Source organism: Pelobates fuscus, chromosome 1 (assembly GCF_036172605.1).
Source record: "Pelobates fuscus isolate aPelFus1 chromosome 1, aPelFus1.pri, whole genome shotgun sequence".
Lineage (NCBI taxonomy): Eukaryota > Metazoa > Chordata > Amphibia > Anura > Pelobatidae > Pelobates > Pelobates fuscus.
The window spans coordinates 374,975,250-374,991,259 of NC_086317.1; the positions used below are offsets into that span (position 1 = coordinate 374,975,250).

General features: G+C 39.0%; 1 protein-coding gene across 1 annotated transcript in view; it reads left to right on the forward strand.

Moving 5' to 3' along the window:
• Positions 1–16,010, forward strand: part of DNAJC15 (DnaJ heat shock protein family (Hsp40) member C15) — a 73,443-nt gene that overhangs the window by 22,916 nt on the left and 34,517 nt on the right. Inside the window, exons 4-6 of the mRNA XM_063444707.1 lie at positions 1,305–1,378; positions 1,536–1,612; positions 2,472–2,542. Of these exons, the coding sequence (XP_063300777.1) occupies positions 1,305–1,378; positions 1,536–1,612; positions 2,472–2,542 (222 nt within the window). The remainder of the gene's footprint in view (positions 1–1,304; positions 1,379–1,535; positions 1,613–2,471; positions 2,543–16,010) is intronic.

Consider the following 16,010-nt stretch of genomic DNA (forward strand, 5'->3'; position numbering starts at 1 on the left):
AGCTGCAGGAGAGGTAAGTAAACGCTCTGCAGCCCCCACAGACCCCAGTCTGTATTATGGCAATGTAAATTGCCATAATACAGACAATTGACTCGAGTATAAGTCGAGTTGGGGTTTTTCAGCACAAAAATTGTGCTGAAAAACCTCTGCTTATTCTCGAGTATATACGGTACATATTTTTTATGCCAATACATCTATAAAGGACAAATGAAAAATAACATATCATTATAAAAACCACCAATGCACATATTTCCAATTTTGTCTTATGTTTATGAGTAAGTTATGCATCCTATGCTTTAGAAACATTTACCAAAAAAAAGCCCAAACCGTGCATAGCAAAGAAAGACAAAATGCGTCTTATCCCAAACTCCTGGTGAATATGCAAAAGGAATAAGAGACTTATGATCAGATTTGACTAAAACTGAATGCACATTCTCTAGTGTAATGCTCCCATCTGTGGTAGTGTTACAGATCAAATCTATACCAATATTCTCTAATATAATACCCAGTGATAGGCGCTACTTTGGGGGTTTGATGGGAGTCAAGTACTTTTTGCAGTTGAATTATGCTATATTAGTATGTTAACGTCTACACTTTTTCATTCTGTCTGATAGACATCAATGTGTGCATTGGGAATTTCTAGAATGTCTTTTTTTTTTTTTTTTTTGACATATGTTTCTAGATGTAAAATCCTTCAGGGAATGCCTAATGTACTTTACTAACGTAGTGCTATTCCAGGATGTTACAATTGCTATCGTACTCTGTATATTCTTTAATTGTCACATTGTTTTGTCTGATCCATTTGAAAGCATTATTGGTGCATGTATGCAGAGTGGAAATGCTGTTTGGTGTCTGGGCATGTACTTTTTATGAAGAGATATTTCCTTATGTTACTACACTGCCTCACACCACTATAGTCTCTACTAATATATACTGCCCAGGGATGAGGGTGGAGATGCACAGATTTTTCTCTGTACCTCCAGGAAATAAGGATTACCTTGCTGATCACAACTGCTTCTCCTAAAGCCCCACATCCATACAATGACATACTATGTGCTGAAATGATCATCTTATCAAGGAGAGCAGAAATGCGCCACACGGAGGTTTAAACCTCATAAATTACACATGAATGGGTCATAGGATAGCCATGTATTAGCTGGTAGCATGCCTCCCAATCCATGCGGGAGTTAATCTGTAGAGATACCGAATATTGAGCAAGTCTTAATGTGAAAAAAGCACCTTAATTTTTTAAAAGTCCGTAAATCTCGAGAAAGTGTAAAATGTTTTTTTTTTTTGTTTTTTAGGTCGCTTCGCATTCCAATTATGGAAACCTTTGGGACAAGTTATTGTAGAAAATGCCAAAAAAATTTCAACTCCAGTAAGTGTGAATTTCTCTATTTTATAAAAAAAAAAACATAGCTGTGCGAGCTTTCATTCTAATTCCTAGGTTCAGCTTCTGGTCATGTTCCAAAGTGTGATATTGCTGTGATTTTTTTTTTTTTTTCCCTCTACAACTTGTTTTCTTTATTTTCCAGAGCCTTTCATATTATTACAAAGGAGGATTTGAGCAGAAAATGAGTAGGAGAGAAGCAAGCCTTATTTTAGGTGTCAGGTAGGTGTACAACCTTGTACGTCTATTGCGTCTTCCTTTTTTATTATGAAATGGACATTCTCTCAGAATAATATGTAATTTGCTAGAATTTATTCTGATTTGTTGACAGTTAGAAAGACAGCCAACTGAAATGGGGAGCATCTGTAGCTGACCTTATTAAATGAATTAACTGCCACAATGACTGACCTCCTTTTACTTTGATATACATTTTATCCCTTGTCAAAGTGTTCATTCTAAAGATAACTATATCTTCTCTGTGCGTGTAACAATTCAAAACCATTAGCTAAAACCTGTCATTTCTTGTTAGCACATTTAATAACATCTTTCATATTTAATAAGTGTTAGCATTAGCCTCATTGAGTTATCAATCTGAGCAAGCAGACCACAATCATCCAGTTTGCCATGAATTGCTTAGTGCCGCTGCAAATGTTCCCTTTTTAGTTATTTTCCTAGTTTTTTTACCCCCAGACTATAAAATTACCATGTGAGCTCAGTTATGTTTTGTTCTTTAAAAATAATTTTAAAAAATACTATTTTGTAGATGTCAGATTCCTTCTGGTATTTTATCATTGTTTTTATCCACCTGCATTTTTATTCGTAGTACTATTATTTAGCAGCTGTTTTGTCACAAAATCGTATTCCTAGGATGTTGTTTGCAGTTAATATATTAGGGTGGCTTTTTTTTTTTTTTTATTTTTTTTTTATTTTTTTTTTTTTCTTAAGCTGTATTGGGCTAGAATGTAGTTCTTTGTCCTGGCCACAAGATGGCAAAAGTCACACTTTTTCTGCTTCACCTAACTATGAAATGTAATTTACACCATATAGTTGATGCAGTTTATTGTAAACTTTACTTTTACAGTCCATCTGCTGCAAAGTCCAAAATTCGGGCTGCCCATCGGAAAATAATGATTTTAAATCATCCAGATAAAGGTGAAATAACGTTATTTTTCTTTCTTAATTTGATGTTACTGTGTAAAAATAGAGATGTGAAGATCAATTATGTTTAATCTTGAAAGCCAAATACAGGTAAAATAATTGAATCTACTGTTAAAGCATACATTTATATGCAATTGAACCACCTGTGTATCGAATAGTGGATATTTTCAGAGATAAGTTTTGTCAAAAGAGACACATGTATCCTAACAGCAGAGCATAAAACTTTTTTTATTACCAACAGATAAATTATTGTGCTAAATGATAGCAATCCAAGTGATTACAATAAATAGCGTTTTGAATAAAACATCAGACTTAATTTGTTTTACAACTTCCAGTACCTTTAAACTGTCATTATCTTTCAGATAAATATGTTTATTGTATTAGCTGAGTAATCTCACCGATGGGTCCAGAAACACATTTATTACATTTTCCTTTTAATATATACCCTAATACTGAATGTGGTATATCAAAAAATAAATAATAATTCTCTTTGACTGAAGAGTGATTCACTGCCTTCCATTAACCTCCCCAGAAATTATTCACATTAATCTACACTTGCATAGTACTGTTTTATTTAAAAAAGGAAATGCAGACTATCATACACATTGTATATGTCTCAAATTGGAACAGATATTTTGAGGTGGGCAGTGATGAACCGTATAAAATCATCTTTAATTAGGATTACCCACTATTATTTAATGGATGTTTTACTGCTTCTTACATAGCTTTAAGCTCAGCTACTTCTGTGATTTTACAGAGGAAAGGATCAATGTTTTATTGTTGTAGACGAAAGTGTGATTGCCATTTTTGTTCTATAGCTGTTCTGATTTTACTTTCAACATAGTCTGGTCATTCTATATTCTGATTACAGATGTGGAATCCCATGTTGTGTGTGACAGACATTTGGTTGTGATTGACATTTTTACTAAAAAGTTTATGCCCAGATGACTTTACAGAATGGTCCTTCTTCCCTGGTGCCATAGCAACGGTTTCCTTACTTTAGTAAACCTGAGTACCAAAAATTAACCAAGAGGTATACACAGTATAATATTCAATCTTTACATTGCACATTTGTGAGGCATTCAACTACAATATGTCATTGAAACTAGCAGTATTGTTAAACAGGGCTCTCTCTTGACATCCATAAACAAACACTACAACCACCATGACAATTACAACGTAACGATGTGGTGCCAGTGCTACTTTTGCCGACTAACAATTTTAGTCAAAATTTAGTTAACTAAAACAATTCAGATGCCTAAAATATGACACTGCGCCGAGGGGCTGTTAAAGGAGCAAAAGAGACAGACCAGGGCTTGGGAGAGAGACACCTAGAGGGGCTGGTGGACACAAAGAGACCGAGAGGGGCGGGGAAAGGGGCAAAAGAGACAGAGGCTTTAACTAAACCCATTAGATTTTAGTTATGTTGACTAAAATCCACTGGAGATTTAGTTGACTAAACCAATTCAGATTACTAAAATACGACTAGAACGGCTTTTAGTCAAAAGACTATAACTAAAACTGGATTGAAATTTGCTGCCAAAATTAACACGATGTAGTGCCTCGAAGTTATGGGTAAAGTCCAACCAGTTTTTGTTACCGTATATACTCGAATATAAGTCGAGGCCCCTAATTTTACCCCAAAAAACTGGTCAACCTTATTGACTCGAGTATAAGACTAGGTTGTGAAATGCAGCAGCTACTGGTAAATTTCTAAATAAAATTAGATCCCCCAAAAATTATATTAATTGAATATTTATTTACAGTGTGTGTATATAATGAATGCAGAGTGTGGTTTGTGTATGTGATGCAGAGTGTGTAAGCTTGGTGGGGGGGGGGGGGGCATTTTTATTATTTTATTATTATTATTATAATATAAAATTTGTTTTAAATATTATTACATTTTTATTTTATTTTAATATTAAAATGTTCACATTATTATTAAAATGTTTATTTTATTTTTACATCCCCGCTCCCTGCTTGTTAGCTGGTCAGGGAGGGGGGCTATATCATTCCTTGGTGGTTCAGTGGTGTGTATTGTGCAGGAGGGGGGGCTGGCAGCGAGCTGTTACTTACCTTTCCTGCAGCTCCTGTCAGCTCCCTTCTCCTCCGTGCCGGTCAGCTCCCACTGTAAGTCTCGCGGTCTGAGTGCCGCGCGGAGCGTTGCCACGGTAAACCGTGGCAACGCTCTGACGCCACGGCTCTCGCGAGACTTACACTGGAGCTGAACGGCACGGAGGAGAAGGGAGCTGCAGGAAAGGTAAGTAAATGCTTCCTGCCAGCCCCCAACAGGACCGCCGGACTTGTAATGAACCCGGCGGTCCTGGTCTGTATTATGCCAATTTAAGTTGCCATAATACAGATATTGACTCGAGTATAAGACGAGTAGGGGTTTTTCAGCACAAAAAATGTCCCGAAAAACTTGTCTTATACTCTAGTATATACGGTAAATTGTTTTCAATAGTTTCAATAGTTTTAACAAAAACCTGAGGATTATCAGTGTCCAAAAGCCTGTTGAATCTGGTTAAGGCATTATATTATGGAAGGTTAGTGTTTCTCTGATATATTTTTGTTATCCAAAGTGGTGAACACCATTTATATAGTGTGTGTGTGTGTATATATATATATATATATATATATGATTCAAAATTAATCCTAGATAATAAATAATGTTCTTATGATGTCCTCAAAATGTTGGTGCTGTGTTTGTTTAAAATGCAAAGGAACGAGGTGGGGTGAGGCCTGCTCGATCAGCCAAATAAATGTTGATGCTGGAGCTTTCACATTTAAAGTTCCCTGTCTGTAAACTTGCCATAAAATAATAATGCCATTCAGAGTTTTGAAATTACAGGCTGCAGAACCAGATCAGAAATGCTGTAACTAGCCAGGTTTTGAATGTAAATGATTTATTTTACAGAGAGACTATTATTATAACGTCTAAGTAGACCGCATCTGCTGGAAATAAAGCATGTCCATATGTTCAATGCTGCTTCGGCTTAAAAATAGCAGATGGTAAAATATTATGCTGAAAAAGTCAAACTGAAAAAAAAATGTATATTTTATTTTTAATTTTTTTTTGCCTTGGATTTGGCCAGATTTACTGTGTCCTCCACCATTTGACTTCAAGTTGCTGACACTTTACTTATAACAACAAAAATACTTTTTGTGATTTTGGAAGTGTAGATAAGAAGATAAAACAACTATAAACAAAACCATGGGAATGCAGGCATGAAATCATTAGGGGCAGACGCATTATGAATTGAATGGATTGAGTGTAACAATCTTAAAATGAATGTACTTCTGCTGTTATAATCTACGTACATAGGCCTTGATTTAATACTTTTGGATAAGCTTTTCAATTATTTAATGTTTTTGGATAAATATTTTTATTTTTTTTCAAAATGTTAGAACCTGTAAAAAAAATATATTTTTCCCAGTGATGATTTTACTATTTTGGAAACTATTTTAATAAAGTGTATTTTAAAATATTACGTATTGCGGCATATCGAGAGGGCGCATAGAGCTCTCCATGCAAGGAGGCCCGACGCCAACTCTCCAAGGGATGAAGTAATTAGATTTTTACACTTTCAAATGAAAGAGGCCCTGCTTCGGAAGAGCAGGGAAGGACAAATTAAGTATGAAGGAGCTGAACTTACCCTATACCAGGACCTGGCACCCAGCACCCTCCAGAGCCACCGTGAATGGAAGCCGATAACCGAGGCCTTAAGCTAGGCTGGTCTTTGCTATGCCTGGGGCTTTCCCTTCAAATTGCTGGCATTTCGTGATGGCTGGGTCCATGTTCTGTCGCCTAGCAGGGACCCGCAGCGCTTCTTCCGAGACCTTGGCCGTACTTCCCCGCTCAATTTGCCTACTGTTCCTGTAACATCAGAGGACCTGAGCTTCCTACCGAACGAGTGGCATGAGGTTGGAACACGGGCACACGGACCTCTCCAAAGGGTATGGTATGGCTGTAATTGGGAATGGGTACAAATACCCAGGGGACTTTTTCACCAGTCACCGCTCACGGGGGTTGGTACTGGGACTGTTGGGGTGGATGGGGGAACGGGAGTGGGCCCTCCACTGCGCTTATTTTTGACACAGGGTCAATTGGGAGGCAAATGCCAGCTAGCTGGAGGCCAACAGCCAAGAGGGATGCTCAGATGGCTCGGGGAATAGAGCTGTTGGGGGGATATGGGAAAGGCCTCTTGTTTACCACCCGGGAATGGCCACATGCAGCCCCAAACCACTCCCTACCTGGTGGTGGACTTGGTGTCACTGGAGGCTCCCCTGAGCTCTATCATACCCGCAACGGAACACAGTTCTGGTAGCATTTGCATTCAACTCCTATGGGTTACCTACACTACAACTGCTGTAACCTCTCTTTTGCCTCACCGCTGCTCCCGAAGCAAATGAGGGAGCGTTGGGGCCTCCCGACAGGAGACGGATAGGGGATCTCAGCGAAATAGATTTTTTCTTGTATGTTGTTTATTGCGTATTTCAAGGCGCACTCTTACAAGTTTTTTTTTTTTTTCATTTTTAGGCCATTTTTGTATAACTATTCGTTACTTGCCTAACACCCTCTGTCTTGTTTAATGCTCCAGTAAAACACCTACTATAGATATGGCAGGCTCACCATTCCCTGCAACCAAATAATTGTGTGATATATAAGTGTTGGATCAACCAGATCCTGGGTTTGGCAATGTTTTAACGGCCAAGATATAGGCTCTACCGCAGGTATGATCTTAGCGGGAGGGGACTTCAACGCAGTGCCATGCCCCGCCGTAGATAGAAGGGTATACCTAAATCTCAACGGAGAGGGGGGGCAGGACAAATTATTCCAGGGGTTTGTGACCACCATGGGGCTTGTGGACGTCTGGAGGGCACCTCAGCCAGGTGACGATTATACTTTTTATTCAGCCCCACATGGCACTTACTCCAGAATAGACCTATTTTTGGTTAATGATTGTAGCTTAGCCCAAATTACGGGATCGTCGATTGGATCCATTGCATGGTCGGGTCATGCTGAGGTGACCCTTACCCTAGGATACCTCTGCGGATCATCTCCATGGACATGGAAACTTAACGCATCCTTATTAAAGTGACACTATAGTCACCTGAACAACGTTAGCTTAATGAAGCAGTTTTGGTGTATAGAACATGCCCCTGCAGCCTCACTGCTCAATCCTCTGCCATTTAGGAGTTAAATCCCTTTGTTTATGAACCCTAGTCACACTTCCCTGCATGTGACTTGCACAGCCTTCCATAAACACTTCCTGTAAAGAGAGCCCTATTTAGGCTTTCTTTATTGCAAGTTCTGTTTAATTAAGATTTTCTTATCCCCTGCTATGTTAATAGCTTGCTAGACCCTGCAAGAGCCTCCTGTATGTGATTAAAGTTCAATTTAGAGATTGAGATACAATTATTTAAGGTAAATTACTTCTGTTTGAAAGTGAAACCAGTTTTTTTTTTCATGCAGGCTCTGTCAATCATAGCCAGGGGAGGTGTGGCTAGGGCTGCATAAACAGAAACAAAGTGATTTAACTCCTAAATGACAGTGAATTGAGCAGTGAAATTGCAGGGGAATGATCTATACACTAAAACTGCTTTATTTAGCTAAAGTAATTTAGGTGACTATAGTGTTCCTTTAAGAGACCCAGAGCTCACGGAGCAGATCCATACTGAAATAATGGAGTTTTTTTTAATACAAACGACACCCCTGACCTGAGAGTAGATGCAATATGGGCAGCCCACAAGATGGTAGTGAGGGGTACTCTCATCAAGCTAGCAACTGCAAAAAAGAAAATTAAATTTCATAGGTTAGACAGACTCCTGACGGAACTTAGAACTAATAGAGCTTGGTTGCTTCATCTAAGTGTTGCTTCTAAGTGTGTGTGTGGTTGGAGATATTCTGGAGAGTTTTACAGAAGCTTCAACTGTCTAAGAGCTGTGCTAAGAGTTCTTTTTTACTGTTACAGGTAAGATTCATCTGTAGGAAAAGGTTACTGACTGCACAAGGTTTGATTTCCTGTTGGTAATTATAAGGCATTTGATTGGATTAGGTAGCTACTTGCTATTGATTGCTATTTAAATTAGCTATTGTTTGCTAATAAGCAGAGGCCTACCCAGGTGTTAAACATTCCTAGTGGGTGGTGATTTTAGGAGTATATAAGGGAGGGTAGTTGTCATTAGCTTGGCTAATAGAGCTTGGTTGCTTCATCTAAGTGTTGCTTCTAAGTGTGTGTGTGGTTGGAGATATTCTGGAGAGTTTTACAGAAGCTTCAACTGTCTAAGAGCTGTGCTAAGAGTTCTTTTTTACTGTTACAGGTAAGATTCATCTGTAGGAAAAGGTTACTGACTGCACAAGGTTTGATTTCCTGTTGGTAATTATAAGGCATTTGATTGGATTAGGTAGCTACTTGCTATTGATTGCTATTTAAATTAGCTATTGTTTGCTAATAAGCAGAGGCCTACCCAGGTGTTAAACATTCCTAGTGGGTGGTGATTTTAGGAGTATATAAGGGTAGTTGTCATTAGCTTGGCTAATAGAGCTTGGTTGCTTCATCTAAGTGTTGCTTCTAAGTGTGTGTGTGGTTGGAGATATTCTGGAGAGTTTTACAGAAGCTTCAACTGTCTAAGAGCTGTGCTAAGAGTTCTTTTTTACTGTTACAGGTAAGATTCATCTGTAGGAAAAGGTTACTGACTGCACAAGGTTTGATTTCCTGTTGGTAATTATAAGGCATTTGATTGGATTAGGTAGCTACTTGCTATTGATTGCTATTTAAATTAGCTATTGTTTGCTAATAAGCAGAGGCCTACCCAGGTGTTAAACATTCCTAGTGGGTGGTGATTTTAGGAGTATATAAGGGTAGTTGTCATTAGCTTGGCTAATAGAGCTTGGTTGCTTCCTCTAAGTGTTGCTTCTAAGTGTGTGTGTGGTTGGAGATATTCTGGAGAGTTTTACAGAAGCTTCAACTGTCTAAGAGCTGTGCTAAGAGTTCTTTTTTACTGTTACAGGTAAGATTCATCTGTAGGAAAAGGTTACTGACTGCACAAGGTTTGATTTCCTGTTGGTAATTATAAGGCATTTGATTGGATTAGGTAGCTACTTGCTATTGATTGCTATTTAAATTAGCTATTGTTTGCTAATAAGCAGAGGCCTACCCAGGTGTTAAACATTCCTAGTGGGTGGTGATTTTAGGAGTATATAAGGGAGGGTAGTTGTCATTAGCTTGGCTAATAGAGCTTGGTTGCTTCCTCTAAGTGTTGCTTCTAAGTGTGTGTGTGGTTGGAGATATTCTGGAGAGTTTTACAGAAGCTTCAACTGTCTAAGAGCTGTGCTAAGAGTTCTTTTTTACTGTTACAGGTAAGATTCATCTGTAGGAAAAGGTTACTGACTGCACAAGGTTTGATTTCCTGTTGGTAATTATAAGGCATTTGATTGGATTAGGTAGCTACTTGCTATTGATTGCTATTTAAATTAGCTATTGTTTGCTAACAAGCAGAGGCCTACCCAGGTGTTAAACATTCCTAGTGGGTGGTGATTTTAGGAGTATATAAGGGTAGTTGTCATTAGCTTGGCTAATAGAGCTTGGTTGCTTCATCTAAGTGTTGCTTCTAAGTGTGTGTGTGGTTGGAGATATTCTGGAGAGTTTTACAGAAGCTTCAACTGTCTAAGAGCTGTGCTAAGAGTTCTTTTTTACTGTTACAGATAAGATTCATCTGTAGGAAAAGGTTACTGACTGCACAAGGTTTGATTTCCTGTTGGTAATTATAAGGCATTTGATTGGATTAGGTAGCTACTTGCTATTGATTGCTATTTAAATTAGCTATTGTTTGCTAATAAGCAGAGGCCTACCCAGGTGTTAAACATTCCTAGTGGGTGGTGATTTTAGGAGTATATAAGGGTAGTTGTCATTAGCTTGGCTAATAGAGCTTGGTTGCTTCCTCTAAGTGTTGCTTCTAAGTGTGTGTGTGGTTGGAGATATTCTGGAGAGTTTTACAGAAGCTTCAACTGTCTAAGAGCTGTGCTAAGAGTTCTTTTTTACTGTTACAGGTAAGATTCATCTGTAGGAAAAGGTTACTGACTGCACAAGGTTTGATTTCCTGTTGGTAATTATAAGGCATTTGATTGGATTAGGTAGCTACTTGCTATTGATTGCTATTTAAATTAGCTATTGTTTGCTAATAAGCAGAGGCCTACCCAGGTGTTAAACATTCCTAGTGGGTGGTGATTTTAGGAGTATATAAGGGAGGGTAGTTGTCATTAGCTTGGCTAATAGAGCTTGGTTGCTTCATCTAAGTGTTGCTTCTAAGTGTGTGTGTGGTTGGAGATATTCTGGAGAGTTTTACAGAAGCTTCAACTGTCTAAGAGCTGTGCTAAGAGTTCTTTTTTACTGTTACAGATAAGATTCATCTGTAGGAAAAGGTTACTGACTGCACAAGGTTTGATTTCCTGTTGGTAATTATAAGGCATTTGATTGGATTAGGTAGCTACTTGCTATTGATTGCTATTTAAATTAGCTATTGTTTGCTAATAAGCAGAGGCCTACCCAGGTGTTAAACATTCCTAGTGGGTGGTGATTTTAGGAGTATATAAGGGTAGTTGTCATTAGCTTGGCTAATAGAGCTTGGTTGCTTCATCTAAGTGTTGCTTCTAAGTGTGTGTGTGGTTGGAGATATTCTGGAGAGTTTTACAGAAGCTTCAACTGTCTAAGAGCTGTGCTAAGAGTTCTTTTTTACTGTTACAGATAAGATTCATCTGTAGGAAAAGGTTACTGACTGCACAAGGTTTGATTTCCTGTTGGTAATTATAAGGCATTTGATTGGATTAGGTAGCTACTTGCTATTGATTGCTATTTAAATTAGCTATTGTTTGCTAATAAGCAGAGGCCTACCCAGGTGTTAAACATTCCTAGTGGGTGGTGATTTTAGGAGTATATAAGGGTAGTTGTCATTAGCTTGGCTAATAGAGCTTGGTTGCTTCATCTAAGTGTTGCTTCTAAGTGTGTGTGTGGTTGGAGATATTCTGGAGATAAGCTGGAGGTAATCCAAGGTATTCAGGAGGATAAATAAAAAGTTAAGGTTTGTTTGATTTAAATTATTCAACTCATTGGAATGGCAGACTTAGTTCAGTGTAATAGTTGCTTTGCATTTGTTTCACGTTCCACTTTTTGGAGGTTTGGTTGTTGTCTAATCTGTAGACAGTTCTCTATTTTGCGGCAGGAGATTGTATTTTTGAAGTCTGAGATTTGTAAATTATCTGGTAAACAAACTCAGGCTGGAACTGCTGCAAAGCCACTGCCGCAGAGACATACTAGGAATGGCAGATGGATTACTGTAGGATCTGGTAGACTTGGAGTTGTGGATAAAAGGCATATTGCACAGTCTGTTGCTCTACATAATTCATTTTCTGCACTTTCAGAGTGTAGTGGTGTCGTGGAGAGAGGCACTGAGGCTAGTGGTGTTGTGCAGAGAGGCACTGAGGCTAGTGGTGTTGTGCAGAGAGGCACTGAGGCTAGTGGTGTTGTGCAGAGAGGCACTGAGGCTAGTGGTGTTGTGCAGAGAGGCACTGAGGCTAGTGGAGTTGTGCAGAGAGGCACTGAGGCTAGTGGTGTTGTGCAGAGAGGCACTGAGGCTAGTGGTGTTGTGCAGAGAGGCACTGAGGCTAGTGGTGTTGTGCAGAGAGGCACTGAGGCTAGTGGTGTTGTGAAGAGAGGCACTGAGGCTAGTGGTGTTGTGAAGAGAGGCACTGAGGCTAGTGGTGTTGTGAAGAGAGGCACTGAGGCTAGTGGTGTTGTGAAGAGAGGCATTGAGGCTAGTGGTGTTGTGCAGAGAGGCACTGAGGCTAGTGGTGTTGTGCAGAGAGGCTTGGTGAGGCCTAATAGAAAGCAGTTGTTGGTGGGGGATTCCATCATAAGAGGTGTGGAGATGGACAATGGTGGTCTTGTGAGGTGTCTTCCCGGAGCTACTGCTCACAGAGACAGGAGACGTATCGGTAATATTGTTAAGCAAGCAAAGCAGGAAGGGGAATTGGATGTACTTGTCCATTTAGGGACAAATGACTTGGCTTGCAATGAGGTTTCAGAGGTTAAGGAAGTTTTTAGTGTTTTTGCCAATGATATACGGCAGGTTGCTTCCACATTGTCATTCTCTGAAGTTCTGCCTGTGCATAACACTCAGAATGACAGGCGGATGCGTATTAGGGACTTTAACTTGTGGCTTGGTGAATGGTGTCGGGAGCAAGGATTTGGCTTTATTGCTCATGGTAGCTCTGTTTGGAATGGAAATAAACTGTACAAAAAAGATGGTTTGCATCTTTCTCAAAAGGGAACAAATGTTCTCAGTGAGCAGTTCAGAGGTTTTGCTAGGATGTATTTAAACTAGGAGGGGGGGGCAAAAGGGTGATAAAACATCAATCCAATTGTCCCCCAAAACAAGGACAGAAGGTGCCTGTAGCAAGTGTGTTAAAAAATGATAAGCTTAGAGTCATGTCTACAAATGCTCGCAGTTTAGGGAATAAGATCCATGAACTTGTGGCAATAATGGCAACTGATAGTGTAGATTTAGTCGCTGTTACTGAGACATGGTATAATGAGAAAAATGACTGGGACATAGCAATACCAGGGTACTCTTTATATAGAAAAGACAGGGAAGGCAAGAAAGGGGGAGGGGTGGCCCTGTATGTAAAGAATAGCATAAAATCTAGCCTAATAAAGGTTAGTGAGGCGAACATAGAGTCAGTTTGGGTTACGTTAGAATTTGGTAATCACACAGTAACTCGTGTAGGTGTGATTTATAGGCCCCCAGGACAAATTGAAGAGTTAGATAATCTACTAGTTGAAGAAATAGCTAAAATGACAATGAAGGGGGAAGTTATCATCATGGGTGACTTTAATCTTCCTGATATAAATTGGAAAACAAAAATAGCTACTTGTGCCAGGAGCACACATATTCTAAACTCCCTACTGGGATTGTCTCTAAAACAAGTCGTTGAGGAGCCAACTCGTAAAGAGGCCATACTAGATTTAGTGTTAACAAATGGAGATTTGGTATCAGATATTACTGTAGGTGAAAGTTTAGGATCCAGTGATCATCAGTCAGTGTGGTTTAATATAAGAACAGTGACTGAGTCACACCACACAAAAACAAAAGTTTTAGACTTTAGAAAAACAGACTTTTCCAAAATTAGAATATGTGTAAAGGAGTCATTATCAGACTGGAGCAATTTAAATGGAGTCCAAAAGAAATGGGATTATTTAAAAGTTGCACTACTGAAGGCAACAGAAAATTGCATTAGGCTTGTCAGTAAAAGCAAAAAATTCAAGAAACCACTGTGGTACTCCACAGATGTAGCCAAAATAGTAAAAAACAAAAAGTTAGCATTTAGTAATTATAAAAAAACCCAGAGTGAGGAAGACAGAATGACCTATAAGATTAGGCAGAAAGAGGCTAAGCAAGTTATAAGAGCTTCCAAATCACACACAGAAGAGAAAATAGCACAGTCAGTAAAAAAGGGGGACAAAACCTTTTTTAGATACATAAATGAGAAAAGAAAAGTAAAACAAGGATTAGTTAGATTAAAAACAAAAGAAGGAAGGTATGTAGATGAGGATAAAGGTCTAGCTGACTGCCTCAATGAATATTTTTGTTCGGTATTTACAGATGAAAATGAAGGAAAGGGACCTCAGTTAAGAAAAAGGATAAATGAGTCATTTATTACACGTGAGTTTACAGAGGAAGAGGTTCTATTTCAACTGTCAAAAGTAAAGACAAATAAGTCAATGGGACCTGATGGAATACACCCAAAGCTATTAAAAGAGCTTAGTGGTGTACTAGCAAAACCATTAACAGATTTATTTAACCAATCATTGATAACAGGAGTAGTCCCAGAAGATTGGAAGTTAGCGAATGTTGTGCCCATTCACAAGAAAGGTAATAGGGAGGAGTCGGGCAACTATAGGCCAGTAAGCCTAACTTCAGTAGTGGGGAAAGTGATGGAAACCATGTTAAAGGATAGGATTGTTGAACATCTAAAAACACATGGATTTCAAGATCAGAGACAACATGGGTTTACTTCAGGGAGATCATGCCAAACTAATCTTATTGATTTTTTTGATTGGGTAACTAAAATTATAGATCAGGGTGGTGCAGTAGACATTGCTTACCTCGATTTCAGTAAGGCTTTTGACACTGTTGCACATAGAAGGCTTATCAACAAACTACAATCTTTGAGTTTGGATTCCAATATTGTTGAATGGGTAAGGCAGTGGCTGAGTGACAGGCAACAGAGGGTTGTAGTCAATGGAGTATATTCGAAGCTTGGGCTTGTCACCAGTGGGGTACCTCAGGGATCTGTACTTGGACCCATTCTCTTTAATATTTTTATTAGTGATATTGCAGAAGGTCTTGATGGTAAGGTGTGTCTTTTTGCGGATGATACTAAGATATGTAACAGGGTTGATGTTCCAGGAGGGATAAGCCAAATGGAAAATGATTTAGGTAGACTAGAAAAATGGTCAGAGTTGTGGCAACTGACATTTAATGTGGATAAGTGCAAGATAATGCATCTTGGACGTAAAAACCCAAGGGCAGAGTACAGAATATTTGATAGAGTCCTAACCTCAACATCTGAGGAAAGGGATTTAGGGGTGATTATTTCTGATGACTTAAAGGTAGGCAGACAATGTAATAGAGCAGCAGGAAATGCTAGCAGAATGCTTGGTTGTATAGGGAGAGGTATTAGCAGTAGAAAGAGGGAAGTGCTCATGCCATTGTACAGAACACTGGTGAGACCTCACTTGGAGTACTGTACACAGTACTGGAGACCCTATCTTCAGAAGGATATTGATACCTTAGAGAGAGTTCAAAGAAGGGCTACTAAACTGGTTCATGGATTGCAGGATAAAACTTACCAGGAAAGGTTAAAGGATCTTAACATGTATAGCATGGAGGAAAGACGAGACAGGGGGGATATGATAGAAACATTTAAATACATAAAGGGAATCAACACAGTAAAGGAGGAGACTATATTTAAAAGAAGAAAAACTACCACAACAAGAGGACATAGTCTTAAATTAGAGGGACAAAGGTTTAAAAATAATATCAGGAAGTATTACTTTACTGAGAGGGTAGTGGATGCATGGAATAGCCTTCCAGCTGAAGTGGTAGAGGTTAACACAGTAAAGGAGTTTAAGCATGCGTGGGATAGGCATAAGGCTATCCTAACTATAAGATAAGGCCAGGGACTAATGAAAGTATTTAGAAAACTGGGCAGACTAGATGGGCCGAATGGTTCTTATCTGCCGTCACATTCTATGTTTCTATGTTTCTATGTTTCTAGAACAAACACATCAACTTCGCCCTGAGGAAGGGACTCTACGACGTCTAGAAGCAGTACGGTACTTTAATAAGAGAACTACTCCTAGATGACACCGCTAAGTCTATAACTTGGTCCAAACTGACC